Source organism: Bos grunniens, chromosome 13, assembly GCF_055505025.1.
Source record: "Bos grunniens cultivar Pamir isolate PY7600 chromosome 13, Bosgru_T2T1.0, whole genome shotgun sequence".
In the NCBI taxonomy this organism is placed as follows: Eukaryota; Metazoa; Chordata; class Mammalia; order Artiodactyla; family Bovidae; genus Bos; species Bos grunniens.
The window spans coordinates 44,952,418-44,968,217 of record NC_141177.1 but is presented as its reverse complement, the minus strand read 5'-3'; the positions used below and the strand labels follow the sequence as shown (position 1 = coordinate 44,968,217).

At 43.5% G+C, this 15,800-nt stretch overlaps 1 protein-coding gene across 18 annotated transcripts in view; it reads left to right on the top strand.

Moving 5' to 3' along the window:
- SEC23B (SEC23 homolog B, COPII component) overlaps positions 1-15,800 on the top strand; it is a 30,738-nt gene that overhangs the window by 822 nt on the left and 14,116 nt on the right. For 6 of the 18 annotated variants that reach the window (XM_086333759.1, XM_086333758.1, XM_086333762.1 and 3 more), the window contains exons 2-12: positions 1,364-1,479; positions 1,586-1,809; positions 3,040-3,097; positions 5,657-5,743; positions 6,427-6,663; positions 6,790-6,875; positions 7,885-8,029; positions 8,462-8,620; positions 8,944-9,059; positions 11,026-11,149; positions 12,119-12,199. In XM_086333759.1, the coding sequence (XP_086189885.1) occupies positions 1,589-1,809; positions 3,040-3,097; positions 5,657-5,743; positions 6,427-6,663; positions 6,790-6,875; positions 7,885-8,029; positions 8,462-8,620; positions 8,944-9,059; positions 11,026-11,149; positions 12,119-12,199 (1,314 nt within the window). In that variant the 5' untranslated portion in view covers positions 1,364-1,479; positions 1,586-1,588. Of the gene's footprint in view, positions 1-5; positions 1,022-1,363; positions 1,480-1,571; positions 1,810-3,039; positions 3,098-5,656; positions 5,744-6,426; positions 6,664-6,789; positions 6,876-7,884; positions 8,030-8,461; positions 8,621-8,943; positions 9,060-11,025; positions 11,150-12,118; positions 12,200-15,800 lie in introns of those variants that run through there. The other 12 variants (XM_086333773.1, XM_086333769.1, XM_086333768.1 and 9 more) reach the window with 4 other exon arrangements.

Here is a 15,800-nt window from a genome sequence, read left to right as displayed (position 1 = left end):
ACAGATTTTTTTTTTTTTTTTAAACAGATACATATACAGGATCTTTAGAGTTTTACTTGTTCAAAGTTCATCCATTCAGCTATTAACCCATTCTGAAACTTTTCCCCTTTGAAAATACGATGTTAGTGGTCGACTCGTCTCTATAAAAATGCACTGTTGGCTCATGCACACAGTTTTGCATGCAGTTTCAGAGGATTTATTGACCTGGTGAAGTTCCTTGTTGGCTGTGAGCCCAGAGTTAAGATTCCATGCTGTTGAAAGAGTGAGGGGAAGACAGGCAGTGGCAAATGGACAGTGCAGGTTTTAATATGTAGATGCTTGGGGACATAGGATGGAAATGCAGTACCTATTAGTAATGAAATGTTTTGAGAAGGAAAATGGTCACTTAATGAAGGCTGCTGAGGTGCTTGCTGAGAGTGCTTTCATTCCCACCTAAATTACCTTTTGCTGCCCAGGAAGCTGTGGAAGTGTTTCTGTATATATAGTGCCTCAGTTTCCCACTTTTGCCAGAAATAACATATGCCTTAGGGGTTTAATTGGAACAGACATTTGGAATTTCTATGGTCTATGTTGTGTGTAGCAGAGTAATCGATTCATTCACATTTATAAGCTGTTTATTGTTCTCTTTGTCCAAATTATTAACGGTATGGCACATCTTAAAATAATTGGAGACAGTCATTATTTAGCATTGCATAAGTGAGCACTAGAGGCCACTTATATAACAGATTCCTTAATTTACCTTTTTTCCCATTGTTGAGCTTTTTGTTCCCTTGAATCCTACCTAATAGCTGAATTGTAATTAGCCTAGATTTTAGTATGTAAACAGGATGTATAGAGCACTCAGGGGAATTGGCATTATCTGAGTTTGGAAAATGTACTTAATCTGGATGGCTGTTAAAATTGGAATCTTTCAAGGCATGAGCATAAGTGACTGTGGTGAGAGGGTAGGTGCTGGTGAGGTGTGTATGTAGTGTAGTAGTCCACTGGCCTTTAATTCCGGTGATCCCAAGAAGTACTTTGGGTAAGAACTGGGGGCTGTTCACTCCATGAATAGCATTTGAGCATCAGTATCTGGGTCTTTTCTCTGTAGTTAATAATGGAAAGAGGGAAAAGGCCACAAAACCAAGATCACTTGGAATGTAAATTTTAATACAATGTTTTACTCAAATAGAATCAGGAGGAAAGGGGGTCAGGGAGGAAGATAGCTAGCTTCTGAAACAGGGCTTGAACACAGGGTTGAAATCTGCTCGGCTGAAGTGATAATGTGCTGTTTGAGGAGATTTAAATGACTCTTACTCAACTGCATGCAGCTTAGAGATGACCAAGTGATTGTAAACCTTCCGCCCCTTTTATTTTTTTTAAGTGCTAGAAACGGGGATTTGAGAAAGGAACAGGAAAGGTAGCGGTAAAGTTAACTGACCCTTGGGGGTCAGAGAGAAGTGAGACGTTGGCATTCTCCAGTGACAAGTTCTTCTAGACGTAAGTGTTTAAAGAATGTTGAGTTAGGTCATCATCTTTTTTTTTTGAAGTTCATTTGGGAATTTCAAGTACAATTAAGGGTTTATCTGTAGTTTTTTTTTTTTAGACAATGGCCACATACCTGGAGTTCATTCAGCAGAATGAAGAACGCGATGGCGTGCGTTTTAGTTGGAATGTGTGGCCTTCCAGCAGACTCGAGGCTACAAGAATGGTTGTTCCCCTGGCTTGTCTTCTTACTCCTTTAAAAGAACGACCAGACCTGCCTCCCGTACAGTATGAACCGGTGCTCTGCAGCAGGCCAACTTGCAAAGCCATTCTCAATCCACTTTGGTATGAACTCTTTTAAAAACCAGTAGAAAGGATAACTACAGTAAATTCCGACGTTTATGTGATTCTCATAAAAGTGATTCATTTGGGCAAGATGTCAGATCTGAGATGAGTAGTGAATAGTGAGATACTTAGGTAATGAGTGCTTTTGGGAATCCCTCCGGCCTGATAACTCCAAATAGAATTAGAACTTACGGGGTGAGGTGGAGGGAAAGGATTGGTTGGTGTTTTTCCCTTCTGCTTTGCAGTTTATTTTTGGTTTAACTGTTCATTTTATTGGTGTCTTTAAAGCTTTTTCCAGAAAAATCCAAGTGCTTTAGACAGTTCTGTCGCACCTACCTGGTATGGTGATCCCGTACGGCAGGAAGAAGTAACAGGCAGAAGAAATTTGAGCTCTTAAAAGATATTACTGTTAAGTGTAACTTTTTTTTGCGCCTGGAATAGTGACCTGTGATCGCTCTCGTAAATGTGGGCACTCTTTCAAAGAATTTGTAAACAAATAAAGAGTGCCATAAATACTCTTTAAAGGATAAAATTTTTATATAAGGGAACTTTTTTTAACTTCATTCTCCTTGCTTTTATTTGATGTGCCCATGTATAAGATGCTGCTGCTCTTTTAAAATAATAGCTCCTGATGTTAATTTTCTAAATGTAGAAAGCAGGGGGCAAGCAACAAGTTTTAGGAAGTGTATCAACCCAGAAGCATTCCTACCCAACTTCTTCAAGTGAACTAAGTGTGGTTCAAATCTGAGGAGTTTTTCCTGTGTGAAATGTACTTTTTAGTACTAAAATTTAGTAGTTTCACATATCCAAAAAGTAAAGATGTTAGGAAAATCATAAAGACTGTTTAGATAATGAGGCCATAGGAAGTAACGAATAAATTTTATAGCTCACAAACTTCTAAATATTATCTAGGAAGTCAGAAAAGAGAAAAAAGGGTTTAGTAGCCATTCACTGTTGCTGCTTGAAGGAGCCTTTCTGTGTCCTTAGCTAGAACTCGAGCTGCAGAGAAGGTGTTGTGTGCCTTCATCCACTGATGCACCCACATAGGAACACACATCTCTGAGATTAACTGAACTTGAAGTTTACACGTAAATGTTTTCTAGCTTAAAACACGTTATTGACCAGAGACGTATTAATGCCCGAGGTGTTCGTTTCTACAAAAATCCCCCACTCAGTACTGTGTTAAAAATGAAAATAGAACCTGGATGTAATATTTTATCTTTCTCACAGTCAGGTTGATTATCGAGCAAAACTTTGGGCCTGTAATTTCTGTTTCCAGAGAAATCAGGTATGTGAATATAATTATTTTAAAAGTATTCCCTGTGTTTCAGTTCATTGTCCTACACTGAAAAAATTGAGGTGAATTTGGGTCTCTCCTGGTAATATTGAACATTGAACATCCGTGATTTTTCTTTGAAATGGTCATTCCATTTCTTTATTTGAGTCTTTGTCGTTTGCTGTGGAGAGGACGTAGAACTCCTTTCTTTTTTTTTCTAAGTACGCTCTCTGTAAGCACTGAGTATGTTACCCAAAAAACAGAAGGTATTTATATTACATTTGACTTCAATTTATTTTAATTGGATACTGGATTTTCATTTTCTGACCCTTCTAACTTTTAGGGTCAAATATCAGTATTTATCTTGTTTTGATTTAAGCATTTTTAAGTTATTGAGCTAAGAGCTCCCAAATGATGAGAGAGAATTCTCTTTGACATGAACTGTGTCTATGAAGAAAATGTTCTAAAAGTGGATTATGATAAGTATTGCACAGTTCTATGTGCATTTACTAAAAATCACTGAATTGTGCATTTAAAATGAGTGATTTTATGGTATATAAACTATACCTTGGTAAAGCAGTTAGCAAATAATTAATTATGCTCATCATAATATATACTGTTCTAGTAGATCTTAAGATAGTCATAATCTACTTATTCTTAATTTGATCATAATTATGAGTCTCATGCTCAGTGCACACTGAGACCAGTGATAAAGGACTAGCCTGTAGTTGATAACTGAGTATAAGCTTGGGAATTAGAAGCAGGTACCATTCAGTATTTTTGTTTTTTTCATTCATTTATTTTGGCCATGCCGGGTCTTAGCTGAGGCACATGAGATCTTCATTGCAACTTTCAGAATCTTTAGTTGCAGCATGTGGGATCTAGTTCCCTGACCAGGGATCAAACCCAGGCCTCCTGCATTGGAAACATGGAGTCTTAGCCACTAGATCACCAGGGAAGTCCCACCATTCAAGATTCCATGGGCGATTCAGAAGTATATGCAAGTCTTAAAAACATTCCTACACCCTATTACACTCAGAATTGATGTCTGTTTAATTTTATTAATTGTGAGAATTCTACTGGATCAAAAAGACAGTGTCAAGAGAGTAAAAGCCAGCTCATACAGTGGGTGAAAGTATTTGCAAATTGTATGTCTAAGGGATTAATGTGTAGAATATTTAAGAACTCATAATAGTCAACAACAGGGAAGCCTAGTTCAGAAATGTCCAAAGGACTTGAAGAGATAATTTCTCCAAAGATGATAGATGGATGGCCAATAAGCACATAAAAAGGTGCTCATCGTCACTAATCATTAGGGATGTTTACCAAATGATGCAGCATTCCCACCTCTGGATATATATCCAAAAGAACTGAAAACAGGATCTTGTAAATATACACTCCTATTCATAGTAGTAGTATTCACAGTAGCTAAACATTTCACCTGACTTCAGTATCTGCTGCCAGGTGAATGGGTAAGCAAGTGTCCTGTATTCAGTGAAATAGTATCAGCCTTAAGATGCAAGGATGTTCTGACTTAACGCTACAATGTAATTGAGCTTTACTGATATTACTGAGTGAAATAAGCCAGTCCTAAAAAGACAAGCATATATGATCCCCATTAAATGAGGTACTTGGAGTAATGGAGAGGTGGGTGCTAGGGGCTGGATGGGGATGAAGCGGAGATTGTTTAACAGGTTCAGAGTTTCAGTTTTACAAGATGAGGAAAGTTCTGGGGATGGATGTTAGAGGTGGTCGCACAGTGTTATAAGTGTATTTAAGATCTCTGAACCGGACACTCAAAAAGATGGTAAAATTGGTATGTACGGCGTCATACCTCAATTTTTAACTTGGGGGAAAGGAAAAGCAACATACAAGCTACGAATCTAAAATGTTTGTAGAGAAAAAAGAAGACACCTATGACATGTTAAGCACCAAAAGGCAGGTTGCAAAATTGTGCATGCAAGATGATCTCAGCTGTGCTTAAGAACAAGTGTGGAAGCTGAGATGTTGACAGAGGCTGCCTCCAAGTGGTGGGAGTGTGTGTGGGTGTGTGTGCGATCGGGGGATTGTTTCTTTTTTCTTATATTTTTCTTGTTCAGTAGCTCAGTCATGTACAGTTTTTGCAACCCCGTGGGCTGTAGCCTGCCAGGCTCTTCTATCCATGAAATTTCTTGTACTTGCCAGGGTTTCTACAATGAACGTGTATTACTTTATTGATCACAGCTAGAATAATAAACCTAAATAAAAGCTTTAGATTCCACATAGATAATTGATAAGACAGCTAAAATCTCAGCCCTTCATTTATAGGCAACAATTAGGAAATGGTTTTTAATAGTGTGTGTTTTAATCATTTAGAAGTTACAACATATCTGAAAACCATTTAAAATAAAGTTCCAGTGTGATGTAGGGCAGTGTTAATAGATTTTTGTATTTTAGTAACATGTTCTAGGTTTAATACTTTCATAATAAATACGTGGTCATTAAACTATTACTATTTTTATAAATGGAAGATAGGAGACATAGTGTAACTTTCAGCCCTCATGAAACATTGCTCTGTCTTGTTTTCTCCAGTTTCCTCCAGCTTACGCAGGCATATCTGAGGTGAACCAGCCTGCTGAATTGATGCCCCAGTTTTCTACAATTGAGTACGTGATACAGGTAATTGTCATGTGTTTAAGGAGCAGTGTTAAGTATTGAGTTTCTTCTGAAATACTCTGTCTTCTTTGTCTCTTGCCCATATGAACGATTTACAGCTGCAAGGCCCGCGGGATCCTTGACTGCTCAGTGTGTGGGCACAGACATGTCCCTGGGCCTTGGTTCTGGCTTTTCCTCAGGCTGGAGCTCTCTCCCTGTATCTGCATTGCTCCCTCCTTCCCCTCCAGCTTTTTGCTCACATGTTACTTCTTTTTTTTTTTTTTTTTTCTTTTGAAATCCAAAATGTTACTTTCTTAATAAGGCTGCCCTAGCCTCCCAGTTACTGGTGGAGCTCCACCCCTACCCTGCCCTACCTGCACAATCCTGCCCCTCTTCTCGATTCTTGAAAGTTAGCTCCTCAGGCAGATAGGGATCTCTGGCCTTTTGGTCTGCTGATGTATGGCAGGACCTAGAGCAAGGCCTGGCATTCAAAATGGGGAATAAATTGTTGGATACAAATAGTCTGCATCCAGTTGGTTTTGATAAAACCTACCTTTTAATGAGGTAAGTAGAAGTTTGTTTTGATGTTGTTATCCCTGACAGGTGTAAATAAAGAGTTGTTATTTAGTGCATACCTGTTTTGTTTTAAAAAGAGCAGGTCACGTCTGTCTGTACACTAACTGTATGCCATTTTCCCCCATATCCAGCGAGGCGCCCCATCCCCTCTGATCTTCCTGTATGTGGTGGACACGTGTCTGGAGGATGATGACCTCCAAGCACTCAAGGAGTCCCTGCAGATGTCCCTGAGCCTCCTTCCTCCGGACGCGCTGGTGGGTTTGATCACGTTTGGGAGGATGGTACAGGTTCACGAACTCAGCTGCGAGGGGATCTCCAAGAGTTACGTCTTCCGGGGTACGAAGGACCTTACTGCCAAGCAGATCCAGGTCAGTGTGCAGCTTGTCCTCAGGCAGGAGCAGGGATAGTTCTTAAAGTTTCATTAAGAAAAAGGAAAAAAATAGGAGCCATTCTCTTACCGTGTTATGAGAAATGCATCTTTTTGGTTTGTGTAGGACATGCTGGGCCTGACCAAGCCTGCGATGCCCGTGCAGCCAATGCGCCCGGCTCAGCCGCAGGAGCGCCCGTCCGTGTCCAGCAGGTGAGCCTGGCCCCTTGGGTGGGGGGTGGGGAGGGCGCAGCGAGAGTGCTTTGTATTTTATTTTTAAAGGGGAAGAAAAGATTAGGCCTAATCAATATTTAATGTTTAATAATAAGCATAATACATCAGTGTATGTTGAAAATTTATAATCTATATAAATATATACGTTCACATATATCCTGGGGCAGTTTTGCTCAGGATGCTTTTCCTTTTAGAGTTGGATCACCATAGAGGTTTTGAGAGCACTGCACACAGTCATTCCCCTCTTCTTAGACACGTGGCTGTTGTCCTTTTTTTCCTTTTTTTAATTTTGGCAGCACTGCAGCTTTCGGGACTTCGGTTCCCCAACCAGGAGTTGAACCCGGGCCACAACAGTGAAAGCCCATAATCCTAACCACTAGGCCACTAGGGAACTCCCCCCATTTTGTAAAGCTGGGGACACTGAAAAGGCTTCTGTTGAGTGTCCTGAGACTGGGCACTTAGTTCACGTGGCCTGCTGCACTCCTAGAACGGCCAAGGGCTGGGTTAACAGTTGGCCAACATAAGGTGATGGTTACAGCCTCTTCTCTAAGAAACCGGTGTTTCCCTGATGACTCCAAGTGTTTAAGAGAAACATTGAGAGAATCTTCAGAACGATCGATGAAGGTTGTCCCTGCTTGTGAACGTTACATGAACTGAGTTCCTGTTAGGCGTGTCTTTAGGATTGTTGCTGTTGTTGTTTTTTTTTGGCCACTTAAACTTTAATTAAACTGATTTGCTCCTGTTTGAAATTGATTTTCTTTCACACTACATGTGCAAAGTATTATACGTTAGGCTTTAAGAGATTGTCCTGTATAAAATTGCTTTGAGTTTTTTGTGTTTGTAGTTAGAGACAACTTTGAAGAAAAAAAACTGCAAGTTTTTTCTACTCTGATACACGTTTTGAAGAGCAGTAGCTATGTGTTACGTGGGCCGAGGACCAGAGTACTTTATTAACTCAGATTTGACGTGTCCATTCAAAATCATGCAGGTTTCTGCAGCCCATTCACAAGATTGACATGAACCTCACTGATCTCCTTGGGGAGCTACAGAGGGACCCGTGGCCCGTACCTCAGGGGAAGAGGCCTTTGCGATCCACTGGTGTTGCCTTGTCCATTGCTGTAGGCCTGTTGGAGGTAACTCAGAATTTACTGCCCTGCCCCCAAACCTTGCAAGCTTGATGGCAGAAGGTGTGTTCTTGGCCTTGTCTGAAAAATCAGCTGTGACCCCAGTCAGCTGGCTGTGTTAGTTTATCAGAACGTACTTCAGTGATTATTATTGTCCACACTGAAGGAGCCCTCAGTGTTTTGAAAATTACAGAAAGTTTTCTTGAGAAACACAAGACCATTAGGGCAGTGGGATCACAGTAAATTAATAAAAGCTCTCCAGAGCCTCAGCCTGGAAGTGAGAAGCTGCTTGTCCATAGTGTCGTCTGCTCTTTGCTGCAGTGTCCTCAGTGTCCACGACAGTTCACGACAGCTGAGGGAGCGCGTGTTTGCGGCATCTCTGTGGGAAGTATGCTTGGGGCGGGCTGTGTGTCTCTAACATGCTGCCACTCCCTGTCACAGGGCACTTTTCCAAACACGGGAGCCAGGATCATGCTGTTCACTGGGGGACCCCCCACCCAGGGACCTGGCATGGTGGTTGGAGATGAATTAAAGGTTCCTATTCGTTCCTGGCATGACATTGAGAAAGACAATGCCCGCTTCATGAAAAAGGCAACCAAGGTAGGTGCTCCTGGCCACGGGCTGTAAGTGTAGTCACCCAGGGTGGGGCTTCGGCTGCTCAGGGGAGCAGCCTCTGCTCTGCCCAGGCCATGCTGTGTGGCAGGCGAGCTGCTTTTGCTGAGATGACCTGCCAGATCTCGCTGACATTAAATATCTGCCCCAGTTCTGAGACCTTGATTAGAGTGGATGTGATCAAACAGGGGACATGGGGACAATTTATGACATCCATATAAAAAAAGTGTAGCTTCCAATCTCGAAAAACTTTGAGGATACCTAATGGGTGATGTCCCTGTTCCATGAAGATGGTTTTTCTCTCTCTGCAGCACTATGAGATGCTTGCGAACCGCACTGCTGCAAACGGTCACTGCATTGATATTTACGCCTGTGCCCTTGATCAGACTGGACTCCTGGAGATGAAGTGTTGCCCAAATCTTACTGGGTATGTGGACAGCGAGCCCCTCCCTGAGTAAAGTGAGAGTGGTGGTTCTAAGGAAAGAAAAATGAGGGGTGGAACCGTGGGGAGGGCCCAGGCTGGCTCACAGGAGCATTCGTTTGGCTCTGGGCTGCGGTTTCTGGGCTGGGGAGGGTGGTGTACTTCTCGGAGGAAGAAGCTATGATCGGAGGGAGGTCAGGCTTTCCTAGGAACCTGTCGTTTCAGAGGAACTTCATTTCTTAGAGTTGTCCAGACACCCGGGCAAGATGGCAAGCATGAAGTGTGTGGCCTTTAGCACTTCCTTGTGAGAAGGGTAGGGAATAGGTCTGAATGCCGGAGAAACTAGCCGCCCCTCCCCTGGCCTAGCAGCCACACTTCCTGACAGCCTGGAGGGTGCAGTGAGGGGTGGGTTGAGAGCACAAGTCGTCACCTCGGCTGGATGGCGTTGTGGAGGCATGGTCCTCAAAGCAGGATGAGGCCCAACCAGCCGCCTCAGTGCTCCATGGGGCCTGATTAGAAATGTGCACACTTGGGCTTCACCCCAGACCTCCTGAATCAGAGGCTGAGGCTCCAGTGTGGCGGTCGGTTTTAACAAACTCTCTGGGGATTTTGGTGAGATCCACAGACGTGCAGTGCTGGTCTGAAGCTGCTGCACGTTGGCATCACCTGCGAACATTAAAAGCTACTCTTGATTTGAGTCCTGTTCCTAAAGTCGGATTTAATTAGCACAGCACATGGCCTGGGCATCAGCGTATTTAAAGTTGCTGAGCGTTTCTGATGTGCAGGGTTTGAGAATCCCTGCGTGTTCTAGGTGTGGCTGAGCACACGCAGCTGATGATTATATCATTTTTGTTTTAACTTTTTAATTGAAGTAATTAAGATTCACAAGGAATTGCAAACATAGTACAAAGCGATCTGTCCATACTTTTCATCCAGCAATTCCCAGTGGTTCAGTTCAGTTGCTCAGTCGTGTCCACTCTTTGTGACCCCATGGACTGTAGCTTGCCAGGCCTTCCTGTCCATCACCAACTCCCGGAGTTCACCCAAACTCATGTCCATTGAGTCGGTGATGCCATCCAACCATCTCATCCTCGTCTCCTTCTCCTCCCGCCTTCAGTCTTTCCCAGCATCAGGGTCTTTTCCAATGAGTTAGTTCTTTGCATCAGGTGGCCAAAGTATTGGAGTTTCAGCTTCAACATTAGTCCTTCCAATGAATACTTAGGACTGATCTCCTTGAATGAACTAATTGGATCTCCTTGTAGTCCAAGGGACTCTCAAGAGTCTTCTCCAACTCCACAGTTGAAAAGCATCAATTCTTCAGCACTCAGCTTTCCTTATAGTCCAACTCTCACATCCATACATGACTACTGGAAAAGCCATAGCCTTGACTAGACGGACCTTTGTTGGCAAAGTAATGTCTCTGCTTTTTAATATGGTATCTAGGTTGGTCATAACCTAGATACCAAGGTTATCCTTCCAAGGAGTAAGCATCTTTTAATTTCCTGGCTGCAGTCACCATCTGCAGTGATTTTGGAGCCCAGTGGTGGCACTTACATAAATACAGCACAATGTCACAACCAGGAAACTTGACTTAGTTTATACAGTTAACTCCATTATGGACTGGACTTGGCTCTCACCAGTGTTTACATGCATTCATTTTTAAAATCTCTGTGTACGTCTAATTCTGTGAGGTATTTGTCATCTCTTGTAGGTTTATATAACTGCCATAGTGATCAAGATACAAGTGCTGTTCTAGTTAATTCTGTTTCATGTTTTAAAAATAGTGTTTTTCCAGAGTACAGCTTGAACTGGCTGTTACCATTAGCAAGCAGTATATTGTCAGTAACACCTTTATAGACAGGCTTGCTTTTTACTTTCTTCTCTAAATTAATTGTTTGTCAGTACCCAAGAAGCCTCTGAATGGCTTTCAGTCATCTAAAGGTTCACTTTCTTTTTCCTTTTTTCTTCCTAGAGGCTACATGGTGATGGGAGATTCTTTCAACACTTCTCTCTTCAAGCAGACATTCCAAAGAATTTTCAGTAAAGATTTTAATGGCAATTTCCGAATGGCCTTTGGTGCTACTTTGGAAGTAAAGGTACAATATATTTCTAAATATTTAAGGGAAGAATAGTGTTCCTGCTTATTTAGTAGTTGGCTTTGGAGAAACCTCACCCCGCAGGACATGAGCATTTATAAAGATAAGAAGTTCCCAGCAAAATAATCCCACCATCTCTGGTTGCTTTGCTTCTCAAGAATGAACTGTGTATTTATCAGTGTTTGAAACACAGAGTTGTCTGCTCTCTCCGCAGGTTCTGCCCTGCCCTAGGACAGCAGGCCGTAGATTACGGGTGGTAGGCTGAGCACCCACTCAGCCACTGATTCGTGCATAACACCTGCCTGCAGATGGACCAGAGTGCTCTTAAATAGGGCGGCATCATGAGTATAGCTTTTTATTTTCCACTCAGGGACTGTAGACCTATACCCTTGATCCTGAGTCACTGAGAAAACAGTCAAAGTGACCATTAGAAAATACGATGGTAAATATTACTTTGCGAATTGGCGATAATGAGTAAATCATCTGGGTTAAACTTCAAACAACATCATCAAATGTTTGAGGTTTATTTAAATAGATGAAGAATGGACTTTGCTGAAATGAATTCAGAATTAAGTATATTTAAAGATACACAAGACAGCATGTTTGCTGATTGACAGTTGTGACTCATTACAGCAGGCTCGTGGCATTGGGGAGGAATGTGGTATCATTGGTGGAATTGCTGTCCTCTGTGTGCACAATCATTTCAACTTGGAGAAAGCAGGACATGTGGCATCATCTTTGGAACAAGACATGCTGTTTCTCAAGGAGGGTTTTATTAAAGTTCTGGTTGGTTTCACAGAAGCCATGGAGAACCGTGTACCAGCTTTTGTGTACTGGAATCCCTGTAGGGTTTTCTCTGGGTGAAGTGATAACCCTGCCGTTTCTTCCTCTAAGTTTTAGTTGTGTCCTTTGTAAGAGGGTGGTTCTTAGTGGTTGTTAACTGTGTGCTCTTGTGTAATTCTGTCTCAGACCTCAAGGGAGCTGAAGGTTGCGGGAGCCATCGGACCCTGTGTGTCTCTAAATGTGAAAGGACCGTGTGTGTCAGAAAACGTAAGAAAAACTTCATCACCTTTCCCTCCTCTGTCCCAGATTTGACCGCTTAGATGGGTTGAAGCTGGATGACCTTTTGTGTGTCACCTGTTGGCTTGTGTCTGTGCAGAGGGGTGGAGGGGTAGTGTCATCTCTGTCTTTCCATCCATCCATCTAAATGGTCAGAGAGGAGAAAGCTGAGGCTCGCAGAGGTTCAGTGTCCTGCTCAGGGTCAGAGCTGACACAGAGGAGCCAGGCCCAGGTCCCCCTCACCTGCTACTCCTGCTTGGGTGGTCGCGCCAGAGAACCACTAGGCATTCCATCCCATGGAGTACAGCCCTTTTGAAATAAACTCATGTGCTTATTGCCCTTGGAAGGGCTGCCTTTGTCTCACTTCTCAGAGACCATTCGAGTTGGCTGGGCGGTGGGTGACACTGTGCGTGCAGATGTTGGTGTTCCTCGAGTGCGTGGAAGCACGGTTCAGCCCTTACCAGATGGGGAGGTGGCCTTGCTGGTGGCCTGCTTCCTCTTCTCACACTTCAGCTACCAAGGGTGCACCAGCGGTCCAGTGAGGCCTGTCCAGGCTGGCTCTGGGCAGGGTGATGATGTTTATGTCCTTCCCCACCGTCATCTTCAACTTGAGGGTGGACGAGAGGGCTGAATGTGGACTCGGGGAGGGTGGTCAGGACAAGGTACTTCACGGATCCAGGACTCAGCATCTCTGTTGGGGAATAAAGGAAGTGATGGGACCTGCTGTATAGCACTATTGGGAGGATTCAGCGAGCAGCCCAGGGGAAGCACCGGGGATGCCCGCACTAGATTTCACCCTTCACATCAGAGTTTTGTCCTCAGCAGTGACTGTTTCACTAGTGACTACCTAGAGCAAGTTTGAAGTTGCCAGAGGCAAGATAATTTGTGAGAATTTTCCTGTAACCCTCTGGGTGAGGTGGATTGCTGCCCCAAGTGCCTCTGATGAGTCCCTCATCATCCCCAAGTACTATGGGACTTGTACTCCTGTTTCTCATTGGGGCCTTGGGAGGCTTCCTTGTTCCTAAATATTCCCCATAGACTTAGAATCTGCCTCAGAAGGTGTTGTTGATTAGTTCATGCTGATGAGCTGCTCTGGGGTCCAGCAGGGATCAGCCATGACACTTGTTGATGGGGAGGGAGGAGGCAACGGCGAGGGAAGTACAGTTTTCAGACACACTGGGAAGTCTGAGAAGAGTGTAATGAATCCTCTTTCCCCACCATTTAGGCTCATCAATCCTGGACATTTTGTCAGGATTATTGCTCTGTCCTCTCGTTGGCCACATTTGAGTTACCTATCTGATATCCTCTATTTGCCATATTCGCTATCCTATGTTGCCTTTGAAAACACATTGCAGATGTCTTGAGTCCGTGTTTCAGTGTGCAGCTTCTGAAGACAAGGCTATTCTCAAGACTAGGAAAGCAGTTTCCTGATACCATCTAACACACAGTCACGTTCTTTGCCTGCTTTCTCTCCAAGTGCTCTTGCAGCTGTTTTTCCCTCTAACCAGCATTGCATCTGGGATTATGTATCCTCAGTCTTCTAAGATCTAGAATGGACTTCCTGTCGTTTTGTTTATGCTTTCTAGCTTGTCTTGTTTGACGACATCTGTTGAAGAGACGGAGCCACGTGCCAGTGTCTTCTGTCCTTGAGTGTCACGAGGTTTCCGTGTGTCTGTTTTCTCATTTGACTTGCTTTCTGTCGTATATTTGCTGTGAAGTGGAGGCTGGGCGGATGATTAGATGCAAGTGAAACCCTTTTGGGCCCACACTTCCTGAGTGATCTGTGTGCCTGCAGCCGAGCTGTGGGGAGGCGATACTGCTCATGCCTCAAGTATAGGGGCCGTTCCCTTTTTGCCTCAGCAGGAAACCAGTTGAATGAGATGATAGCACAACACGAGTATCTTGTTTGCCAGCAGCCTTTCCTCTGATTGCATTAGGTTATACTTTGATAACCCTGTGTTTCAGTGTATTTGAATCTCAATAAAATGGTGACTCCTAGTTCCATCTTTCCATTTTCTTCTGATCAAGGCAGGGTAAATGCTTACTTAAGGAGTTTGTGTATTAGTGAGAAGTCCTTGTGGGGCTCTGGATGGTTTGTGACCACGCTTGGCAGCTGGTGCTATTCTGCCCATGTCAGTTTCATTGTTCGGGACCTGACAAAACAGCTTAACAACAGGCAAACAAGCAAGTTTGTTGGTGTGTGCATCACACATATACACAGCACGTACGTGCCTAGTGATAGGTAACTGCAAGGGGTGCTTAGAACTTGGGGAGTATGTTGCTTCTTAACAGAAGAGCAATAAATCTGTTGAAGAGGGATAACACAGAGGAATGGGACTTTGGATCCTGAAGAGTGGTAGATGGAGGAAACGTAGATAGACGGGGAAACTCATGAAAAAGGAGGGTTTTTTAAGCACAAGTCATTACACATTCTTCCATGCCACCTCTGGGCTGATGAGCATCTAGCATGTCCTTGGTGGTTACTTCAGAAGCTCCTGCCTTCTTGGCAGGAGGAGGACGGAGAGTTTTTTTACTTCTGCTTTTAAAAAATGACCTTCAGTTTAAAATAATCCTTAGGCCATCATGGCATGTTTCGGGTGACAGTATCCTGAACCCGTGGGTCTGAAACTTGAATGAGTTTCACGTATTAAAAATGGAGGTGGACAGTGTGGAGAGAAGGGTTAACAAGGCCAGAAAAGGAGGTGGGCAGGCCCGTTACTTCCTCACCCTCATTCCTGGGGGTGGCCTCACTGCCCAGCAGGAGTTAAAGGGAAGGTGAACACCCAGACCTCCGTCCATCTCGTAGTCTTCTCAGGAAAGTCTCATGAAGCACAAGGAGCTGTGACCTGATGTCACTGTGACTCTCCCCTCTCCTGCCTGAGCGTCACCTTCCTCAGATGCTGGTTCTGTTCCCTGGGGACACAGGCTCCTGGCTTGGCTCCATAGAGACTGGATTGATGTCAGCTGTCCTCAGCTGACCCTTTACACTGCGGGTGGATTCAGAGAAATGTATGAGAGGTGTCATGACGCTCAATGCACAGTCATGTTGCTCTCCAAGGATGGTTTTCCGTATTCTAGTGAGGTGTTGAATGTATGTCTCAGACCCTGGTTTGTGGTTCTAGGTGTATGATACCTGTAGCTTTTCTTCTCAATGATATGCTTAAAGCTGTGATACCCTTCACACTTCAGTGAACTTCTTATCACTGGGGAGCCGTTCAGCTGTTCAACATAAAGTAGCTTTCACACAGCTAAAATCTCAGTTCTCTTACCAAGAATTTATACGTCGGTTTTGCGTAAAGGAATTGGGTTAAGAATTAATATTTGACAGCTCAAGTTCTGTAATTATTTCTTAGTCTAGCAACAATGGGGGAAGCACACAAATCTTTCAAGCTAAGCAGGCGGTTCTTTTTTCTTCTAGTATTTGCTTCTTCCCTGTCCCTGACTTATCCTCTCAGTTGACGTCAGTGTTCTGCACTGTGTGTGTCTGTGTAGAGATACGTCTCAGTGATGTAATGAAAACTGATCAGAGTGCCCATTTGAAAAGCCTGATTTTAAAGCACTGTGATAAGTGTTAAACTTTATTCTGGCTTGT